The following is a 10,700-nucleotide window of genomic DNA, read 5'->3' on the forward strand; positions in this document are numbered from 1 at the left end:
TTAACGGGACACGCTTACCTGGAACCCTTTGCCAGGAAGACTTTCGATATAGGGATCATTATACTCGTCTGAGCCGGTCACCAAGACTAACCATCAGCTCTGATACCACTGTTGGGTCTATCAAGGAGGAGGAGGAGGTTCACCGGGGAGATACAAACACCAATGAGATATGAGCCTGACTATATAAGGAATTGACACCACTCTCTACCCAAAACCTTAAGGCAATGGGTTAATGTGTCTTTTAACTTTATATAGTGCTCTACTTTCTCATTTCTATCCAATGCTGAAGAAGAATTCAGGGCAATGGCACAAGGAATATGCGAACTACTATGGTTAAAGATCATCTTGGAAGACTTAAGAATAAAGTCATATGAATCAATGAGACTTTATTGTGATAACAAATTTGCTATTAGCATAGCTCATAATCCAGTGCAGCATGATAGAACCAAACATATCAAGATCGACAGGCATTTTATCAAAGAAAAATTAGATAGTGGTCTAATTTGTCTCCATATGTTTGAGCAGTAACAACTTCGAAAGTATTGTTTCCAAGCTGGAAATGGAAAATACCTATTCACAGGCTTAAGGGGGAGTGTTAAAATCTTTTTAGCTGTATTATTTCTATTAAAGTCTTTGCTTTTATAAATTATATTTCTTCCTTATTTAGGAGATTATAATTATCAGGTATGATTAGGATATCCCTAAAATATAGGGATTCTTTCTTAGGAGCTATTATTATACTTCCTAAAATAGCTTTCTAGCATTGTATATATTGATTTGTAATCTCAGAATAATAATATATATGTTTTACCCTAAATTATGAGATAATCATCCCATATTTCTTTTGCAGAAGAATGAAACATATAAATTCTACTTATCTCAGGATTCATGGATTGCCACATCCAAGTCATAATTAGTGAATCTTCATTGTCCCAAATTGGAAAATGAGTGTCGTTAGGTCCTGGTCCTCCTCCATCTATGTGATATGATCAGGTGTCTCCAGTGACCTTTTCCGAGACAACGACAGCGTGAGGGTCACATCGAGAAAAGGAGAACTTAAAACTCATATCTACTCAAATATGGGCCAAACGGGACGTCACCAACCCTTGGAACGGACCCAGGAGGCTCCGGCGACCCTGTCTGTGGCAGCAATGGCGAGTCAATCTCGCTAGAACTAGGCGCATGGGCTACACACACCGACAACGGTAGCGACGCTTGAAGGCTTCTTTCCCAGAGAGACTTCTAGTTTTGGGTTCGCCGGAGTTGGGCGCACCTTTCTGTCCTATCAACAACCCCAGTCGGCGACGGCGGCAACTGCGGTGGTCGGACAGCAACTGCAGCGGCTACTATTGTAGCGGAAACGAAGCCCCCAAGATCAGGAGCTCTGACACCAAGTTGAAAAATAAGAATGATCTTATTATTTTCAATCATGTCAATTACATTCTCCTTTGCTCTATTTGCAACAATCTAATCTTCTAAAATAGGGAAATAGGGAAACAAAATAATCTAGAAGATTAAATATCTATTTTCTCTAATTAGGAAGATTCTATAGATATCTTCTTTAATTAAGAAGATATTTCCTCTAATTACAACACGGTATTTCCAGCTTACAGATGAAAAGAAAGCAAAAACTACATTGTCGTTAATGACATTTGCAGCAAAGACCAAGCATGTGATGATACCAAAGAACTATATAGACAGAAATAGGTATCATCTTACCTACCACATTCTTCGGTTCAACAGACGTCACTTGAAATGTGATGACAGTATGACCATGCAACCACAAAGGAAATCTCATCCCTTCATAGACAATCCTGACCTGCATCAAGCTACCCACATCATTATATAAATGTAACATAGAGAGATCAAATAGATTCATTTCTTCTCAAACTGGTTGATTTCCTTTTCATATAGCCGGTAGAAAAGTGAAGGCAAAAGAATATAGTTTAAATAATAGAAAATATAGGATTTAGATCCATAAAGAAGTTCCCCGAAAGAAAATAAAGAAAAGTGGTGGTACACAAAAACCTCTATATATCATACCGCCTTCAACACCAATTACTTCTCTCTATCTCTCATTTTATCACATGATATCACCTATTATGTCTACTTTCTCTCTCTTTCTAGATGTTAAAATAGCATTTGGTCTCCAGTAATCTTTCAAAGAAGAAAGGGAGTGTCTATTCCACCCCATGTCTGTACTGTCATTCCCATTTATCTTTTTTTATGTAAAATATTTTTTTCTTCTTTATTAATCAAACTAATGCCTAAGACAATTTATAGAAAATTTAACTAAATAGGAATGGCAATGGACACACTACAGCAGCAACAAACACTCACAATGAAAAAACATATGTCACGATTATTACAGTGAAGATGGAGACATACCTGACAAAATTCTCAGTAGCAACATTCCAATCCATAATTAGGATTTGATAGAATAAATTTATCCATAAAATCTCACAAGAAAATAAAGAAAAATGAAGAAGCTTTTCCATAAGATAAAATTAGTTTTTGCATAAGTTAACTTGTAAAACTTCTCTCCTATTAGCTTCCCCAAAAATTTATTTATGCATAAAATAATTTTAAATTGTGAGTTTGTTCTACTTCAAAAAAATTATTTGGATAAACTTCTCCTTAGACACTTGTAACAGATAAAATAAGAAAATAAAATGAATTTTCTCAGAAGCTAAATTTAGTTTTATTCATGAGTTAAAACTAAGTTTTCCAGAAGCTTAAATTCGGGAGATTCTTCAATTAACTACTGCATAATATAGTTTTAGTTTTAGGAGTTTTAGGTTTAACAAAAACTTATTTCATTTCTCCTTCGTATTTGAACTTAAGGATAAATTTATCAAACAGACCCTCAGTTTCTTTTTTTTCTATAAATGTTTCTAGATAAGTTTATTCAAACAGACATTTTAGTGTCATGACCTTTTAGTCTTCAAACAAGTACATACAACTGAATTTCAGTGTCTACTTTTAAGTTACTTTCAATCGAATTGTAGTACGTTGGGGTTAAGCGAGTGTCCAATTACATTGCGTACCTGGTTGAGGATTATTCCCTGGGCTAGGTCGGCGTTGAGCTCCAAGATTTCCCAGTCGTCCTCCGTGTTCGGTTCTATGGTGACGAGAGAAGCGTGCGGCACATTAGGAGCAGCTCTCACTTGGACAATAGCGTGATTCGGCAAGGAAATGCACTCCGCAAATTGAGAAGAAACCTGCACAAGTTATTTTGGATGCTTTATATAGAATTTAAACGGAAAGCGAGTGAGTGAGAAGGTGCAAAAGGGGAAGTTTCGCACCTCTATGGCGGAAGAAGCAGAAGTGGCGCCGGACCAAGAGACGAACCAGGTGTGAGGAGGAGAGCGAAGCTCGAGAGCGAGGATTTGAGGAAGAGGTGTCGAGCGCGTAGACTGAAGAGTTTGGATGAGTGAGAGGGGAAGGGATACGAAACAGGAGTCTATACCTCCCACCACCTTCACCTCGAACTCCATCGGACCGAATGAAATTAGGCAGCCTAAGCACACATATTATTCACTTTCTCATTCTCATTCGAACCAGGTTTCAGTTCAGAGGGATGATGGATGAAGATTCTCATTTTTACTCTACAACTATACAACACAATCAGTAAAATTATATTTTTATTTTAAAATATAAAATAATTTATAAATAGATAAATAAAAAAGCCATAAATATTATGTCTTATTAGGTGTATTATAGGTATAGAAAAACATTTTGGTGTTGAAGTAAAATTTTCCATCAATTTAACCTAAATTATTATATTATTCCTTTACACAATTTTTAAATCATTTATAAATTTATATATATTTCTTTAGTGTCTAAAACTTTTACAATTTTCAACTTTAATGGAATATATATGGTTTGAATTTATCATTAATTGATTAAGACGATATATATCGTCATGTATTTCTACGTGAAAAAGATAAAACCAAATAATGTAATTAAATTTTAAGATTTTAATTTGAGATTTAAAATTTGGTTTAATCATTTTGAACGTTCATATTCTCATTTCATATTTTTTTTTATCTCAATTAGATCTCTGTTTTTTGTAAAATTGAAAAATAAAGACATTTCCATTAATTTTGTTAGGTTTAATGGCTTCTTTTGTCTCCAGGTTGGTTGAAGTGTGTCAAATTTGTTCCCTCTTTTAGAAAAGTTGCAATTTTGTCCACACATGGTTTAAAAGTGTCAATTGCATCCAAATATAGAAATAATTTGTGTAAATCAAGTCATCTTCTTCGTTAAATACAAACTAATGGTGTTAACTCATTGATGATTTGGCAGTAGAGAAATAAAACGTGGTAAAAGAGTGACAAATTGCTAATGACGTGTCAGTGAAATTAAAATCAAGGAACATGGAAATAATTTATTCAATTGGGGAAGAGTAAAAATCGTATTAAGGCTTTTGACGAAGAGTAGAAATCACAATTAGGGCTTTTGACGAAGAGTAAAAATCGCAATTGGGGCTTTTGAAAGTATAACCGCGTTTAGTGACAACAACTTAAAATTTGATGACAGCAACTTAAAATTTTAGGAGAGAAAGCACGATTTTGCAGAGAAGAAGGTTATGAACTAACTCTTCCTTTTCCGAGTTTTAATACAAGGTCACGTGTTATCGCATAAGCTAAAAAATTTTCGCTTAAGCTAGAATGACAGGTTTCAGATTTCGCCCACACGAGCCAGGTTTCGCCCAACCGAAAAAGCTCTAGTGGCTCATTCTAATTTGCACGACATTTTCGCCTAGGCGAGCATGGTTTTGCAAAAGCGAAAATGTTCCAGAGGGCACACCAAGTTTTAGCCTAATTCTCGACCAGGCGACTTAACTTGGCTCAAGCTAAAATGTTTCAGTGAGCACTCAAATTTGATTTTCAATTTTTTGCCTAGGCGGCTGATTTTTAGCTTAATCGAGATGGTTCCAGTGAGCACCCCAAGTTTTAGCCTCAATCTAGCCCAGATAAAGTAAGTTTCGCTCACGCGAAAGAGTTCGAGTGGCTCAACTTTAGTTGTAGGACATATTTAGCTCAAGCGAAAAATCTTTAGCTTAAGCGAAAATATCTAGATCAAGCGAAAATTGTTTAGCTTAAGCGAAAATATCAACAAAACTTGTATTTCAATTTTTTGCATATCTCGCTTAGGCGAGAAAGTTTTTGCCACTTTTGAAAAATTTTCAACTTCTACTCACCCAATTCATGATGAATTCAGTCTAATAAATCCAAAGACACATATTAATCTATTCCTCAACCAATTATCTATCATTCCAAGAAGTTTCACATCATCAATTTTAAAAATCAAACTCAAACTCAATTTTCACAATTTGGTCAAAACAAGACAATTTTTAACATTCAATGAACTCAAATTTGGCATCAAAGCTTATTATCATGCGTGACACATATATTTTGGTTAATTTGCACACCCTGAATGGATCAGACATTCTTATTATCTTCTGTCAGTGAGCTACACACCCTGATTTAACACCTTAAGAACTACCAGGTCCTCTGGGACAAACAATATGTAATGAAAATTTGACTAATAAGTGAAGCATTAATTATAAGATTCAATCAAAGTTGTGCTTCAAATGCACATCATATTCATTGAACAGACAACTTCATCACATAATACATCAGCACATCAAATTGAGTATGGAGATTTAACATTGAGTGAAAACTTATTTCCCTAGTAAAAGTGCTTTCACTTGATTTACAATTGCACTTCTAAACTCAATACATAATATTAGTATCAATTGGAAATGAGCTTTCATGAACAATTTTTTAGGGGAGAAACTCAGGTAAGTCTAATTGATCTTATGAAGGTAAAAAAGTTCAATAATGAGAACCTAAATGATTATTTAAGTAGATTCTGAAAAAATGAAGTCTAGGTGTTTTACTCAAATTCCAAAACATGAATTAGTAAGAATGGTATCATCTGGTTTAAATTTTTCAATACATACAGAATTAGTGAATATATCATTAAGAGACATGGCTCAATTAATAAACAAAGCAAGAAGAATCGAACAAATCAAATATGAAAAAGAAATATATTGAAGATTTGAAAAACCTACAATGAAAGAGAAAGTGTCTTACATAGGTTCTTTAATAAGTAATTTTCCAAAAACATCATAAATCGTTGAGATAATGAAAGTAAGGTGACGAAGTTAATTTAGTAAGTTAAAAATATGGTCACCCTATACATGCCACTGAATACATGCAAAGCTTGGGGTATGAACTTAAATTATCAAGATTTCAACATTGGATTCATCTCAATTCTACCAACAAAATTTCGCAACTCAATTAGAAGACCATATAAAAATATATAATTTTCATCGTGAAGATTATTATGGGCCTAACATGGCTAAGGTAACCTAGATACAAGAGACTACCTTGATAATTGATATTATCATGTGTTTTATTATGTTTACTTTTTACCTTTTATTAGTATTTCATTTATTACTTTTTAGATAATTAAGGTTTTATTGAAGAAGAGAGTGGAAAAAAGAAAGGTTGAAAAGAAGTATACAAAGTGAGAAGAATGAAAGTGATGAGAAAAAAATAAAGAAAAAATGGGTGAGAAGAATAAGGAGAGAGTTGAGGAAGAAAGTCAAAAGAAGAAAGAGGAGGAGAAAAGCAAAGAGAAAGGTGTGTTAAAATCTCTCTCATACCTATCAGTCCCTTTACGGAAGGACAAGGAGAAGTAGTTTGCTCACTTCAAGGATAATTTCAAGAAGTTGGAGATCAACATTTCTTTTGCAAAAGTACTAATGATTGTTAATAGTTTTAAGGGCAATTTAGGGTTCACTACTTTGATTACTACATTCTGTAGAGAAATGGTGTTTGTTTTAGGTACTCTTGCATTGCATCCTTTTTAGGCCATCATTAACAAGACCTTCATCACGACACGTTATGTTCCTAGGGTTGTATAAGTTCTAGTGTCTACTGCACCAACTTCTAATGAGGCTTAGCCTTCTAGACACTTGTGGAGATCTATTCCATGACCTTAGTCACATTAATGTCCTCTGCTTCTCCCTTTCTCACCAAAGAGACATTTAATGCAGTCATGTCATTGTGAGCTGTAAGAGAGGATGCTATTAGACACGAACAACTACAAATCACAAAAAATATGCACAACTTGTATCTGCAACCTCCTAGGGAGTCTGTCATTCATGGGATGTTCGAGGCTAGTATCCCCTAGCCAAAGGTACCAAATGTTGAGCTTGAAGACAATTTCAATTTTGAAGAAAAGGGTGATGGCGGTGCACCAAAGGACGTGGAGCAAAAGCAAGAGGATGTTGTGTGCAGGCCATGGCTAGGTCATTATTTTTTTAAAGGAGTTTTTAGTATTAGTAGTAGTTGTAGTAATATTTGCATTATGTTTTGTATTAATCCATTTTAACTTAAGTTTGCATTTTCTTAATTGTCAAATTGTATATGAATTTGCTCTATGATGTGCTCAAACTATATGAATTGAATGTTTGGATGCTCATCTTTATTAGAATGCTAAAGCATTTATTTTCTTGTCTTATAATTGTGCATATAATTGAGATAACTTATGGCATACATTGATTGTGAAATAGTTTGGTGTGATTACATTGAGTTAGTCCTTGTTCAGTTTAAAAGTATGACTGGATTGTTAGATAATTGAGTTTTGTGAGTTTGAGTGTATAGAGTTGTGAGGAAAGTAGATATTGCCATGAAATTGATTTTTGCTAATACAATCACATAAGTAGTTAGATAGGATAAATGCAATTGTTTTGGATTTTTGTGTTTAAGCTACTTAGCTAAATAATTCTTTGTGAGTTATTTTTTATTCAATAGTCTAGTTATCATCTCTTATATTGCTTTAAGGATTGAAGTGATATATAGAATCATGCCATGTTATCTTAACTTTTGTAATTGCAAGTGAAACTATTTTTTGTTACATGATTAGGATTGATTAAACAATCATTTGCTTTTGAGTTATTCTGACAAGGGTGACCTGGGTTTTTCTTGGTTAATAGTTTTATCTTTAATGAGGACATGAAAAAGTTTAAATTTTGGGGTATTTAGATAAAAGAGATACATCATAAGGTAATCTAGATGTAGGAGACTACCTATAAGAAACCTTATTGAGACATTGCTTAGATAAAGTCGCCTTATAAAGAGACTAGGTTCCATTTGAAGCAATTAATGTTACAAGTTGCCATCGAAAGTCAAATGTGGATAAAGTGTTAGTCAATGTAGGGGCAATTGTTAATATCTTGCCAAAGCCATGTTAAAGAGATTAAATTTTGGAGAGCAAGATTTGGTGAAGAATAACATCATGCTGACAAATTTTAGTGGGAGGTCGTCGACCTCACTAAGAATTTTAGTGGATACTGTCTATTTCCTTTCTTTGTCCAGGTTCTTGAGTACTGTAACTTTGTTTGTTTGTTTCCTTGTTAGTCTTTGTTTTTTGTCTGTTGATTCGGTGTAACTTCCCTGATGTCCTTTAATCTATTCCCTGATTTGCGTCTTGATTTTGCCCAGGAGTGCAAAAGACTAAGTGCGGTCTATTTTGATGAGTCAATATTTTATTGATTTCACTTGGTTTATTGTGCTAGAATTAATCAGGGAATTGTGCTTAATTGTCCGGTATTTTTCCGTTTCTGCTAATTGTGCTTAATTTGACCAGAAATTCTAATTTTAATTAATTTGAATTCTCTGAGCTAATTAATTGCATTATTTATTGTAGGAAAATTTTGGACATACATTTTGGGACATCAGGAAGGACACCAAATAAATTAAAGACTCTCCACTTGGACATTTCAAATTTAATTATATTGTAACTTAATAGTATAGAATGTTTTTAATTAAACTTGTGTACATTTGGGTCAATGTTGACAAAAATATGATAGACCCAATTAGTAAATGAACACATGGCCTAGGGTTTTTCTTTTGGGTGGACCCCACCCTTTTTTTGGAGACACCTCACGGTCTTGGAGGATAGCAGCCGTCACACTTAGTGGGGGTATTTTATTTTTGCTGGAACGTTGGACTCTCTGGGCTGGAACATTATTTTTTGGATAGCATTTTTCTTTGAACAATGTTTTCGGTAATGGGTATTGGGTGAAATGAAGAAGCATTATTCCCTTCCTTTTGTGCAGCACTGCATCAGACGTTATCACGGTGCATTTCTTTTCATTTTCATTTCTTTTCTTTGAATGGAAGAGCAAGGTGTGTTGTCTTGTCCATGGGTCCACTCATCTTTATATCATTTCTTTTTATTTTCATAAGAAGGAAGAGAGTACACAATATCATTGCTTGTCAATCTTGCTTTCATTTAGTAAAGGGTTGTCCCATCAAGTAGGTGTACGTGTTTGGTAGTTGATTTTGAGAGAATAGTTTCATTCAATTTCTTGGAGAGAGGCACGATAGTTCAATTAGCTTCTGGGGATCATTCAATTTCAATTTCCTTTGGAAAGGGCCCGCTAGAACAATGGTTGCTTTTATTTTATTTTCATTTGCTTTCAATATGGTGTGCACACGGTAATGGCAATGTCCAGAGGAGAAAGAATTCATTCCATCTTGCTTTTAGAAGTTAAAAAGAAACCGTTACTTGTTTCTCTTGGGAATGCACATGATTTTTATTGAGAAAAAGAAACCATTTTCTTTCTTTTGGAAGCCACGGCCAAGTGGATTTTATTTATGGTCATTTGCTATTTCAATTTCTTTGGTAGATACACTTAGATCACGATTAAGAGTAGAAAAAGTTCATGTTTTTTATTTATCTTGTTTTAAAATATTTTACATAGTATGTTGAGTTGTTTTCCATCCTTTTAAATTAATGTTGCATTTTAATAATTTTAACTGTGCTAGATATATGTTTGTTACAGTGTTAGGTTTAGTATTTTCTTTTACTTTAATGTTGTCTAGTATTTTTGGTAGTGATAATTTAACTGCAATGTTAGCTAAGGTTGGCGGGTTGGTTGTTAATAAAATTACTTTGTTTCCATGAGACTTCTGCACTTTAATTGCCATGATGCTACTCTGATTTTGCTCAATATTTAATCTGTTTTGTGCATGCGATTAGGTATACGCTTAGTTGATTAGACTGTATGGTACATGACTGATTGGATTTGAGCATTGCCTTCGCTTAGTTTGCAATTCTGAAGACCGAATTAGCTTTCGCTTAGTTGGGTGATTCGTGTTAGATTTGGATTAGAGTAGTGTGTACTTGTCGCTAATATATGATTGAAAGCATAGTAATTGAGTTAATGACCAACTATTTTTATTTGTATTTGATTTAGTTTTTACATTTATGTTCTTTTCATTTTTGTTTGCATCTCTGTTTTAATTTATTTTTTCCGCATTTCAACAACCCCCCACTTCGTGTCTGACCTAATTCTCGAACCACATTTGGTCCTTGAGAGACGACCTAGGAGTCACTTCGTAGTCTATACTGCATTCTTTATGCACATTAAATTTGCATAGGGTGTGACACCCATCAAGGCGTTTCCTTTGACAACTCATCATAAGATGAACATCTAAACGTGATATAGACGATCAAAGGGACTATATTGATTATGCTGACCCAACAGATCAACCTTTAAGAAGTTTGGTTATCACAAACCATTTACTTTTGAGACAATCACAAATTTCAACGTGAAGAAGTGTCATACACCATGAGTTATCAAAGTGAATCTTGAGGAGGGATTCATATTGAGA

General features: G+C 34.1%; 1 protein-coding gene across 6 annotated transcripts in view; it reads right to left on the reverse strand.

Moving 5' to 3' along the window:
* The window catches only part of LOC106768566 (peroxisome biogenesis protein 1), a 30,166-nt gene extending 26,557 nt beyond the window's left edge, over nucleotides 1–3,609 (reverse strand). For 4 of the 6 annotated variants that reach the window (XR_002668475.1, XR_002668476.1, XM_022783098.1 and 1 more), the window contains exons 1-3: nucleotides 3,306–3,609; nucleotides 3,039–3,221; nucleotides 1,720–1,819 (exon numbers count right to left, since the gene is read on the reverse strand). Coding sequence is in view for 3 of the 6 variants with exons in the window: in XM_022783098.1 (XP_022638819.1) it covers nucleotides 1,720–1,819; nucleotides 3,039–3,221; nucleotides 3,306–3,497 (475 nt within the window). In the remaining 3 variants the exon portion in view is untranslated. Of the gene's footprint in view, nucleotides 1–1,719; nucleotides 1,820–3,038; nucleotides 3,222–3,305 lie in introns of those variants that run through there. The other 2 variants (XM_014653791.2, XM_022783100.1) reach the window with 2 other exon arrangements.
* Nucleotides 3,610–10,700: the final 7,091 nt, after the last annotated feature.

The sequence above is a fragment of the Vigna radiata genome, chromosome 7 (genome assembly GCF_000741045.1).
Source record: "Vigna radiata var. radiata cultivar VC1973A chromosome 7, Vradiata_ver6, whole genome shotgun sequence".
In the NCBI taxonomy this organism is placed as follows: domain Eukaryota; kingdom Viridiplantae; phylum Streptophyta; class Magnoliopsida; order Fabales; family Fabaceae; genus Vigna; species Vigna radiata.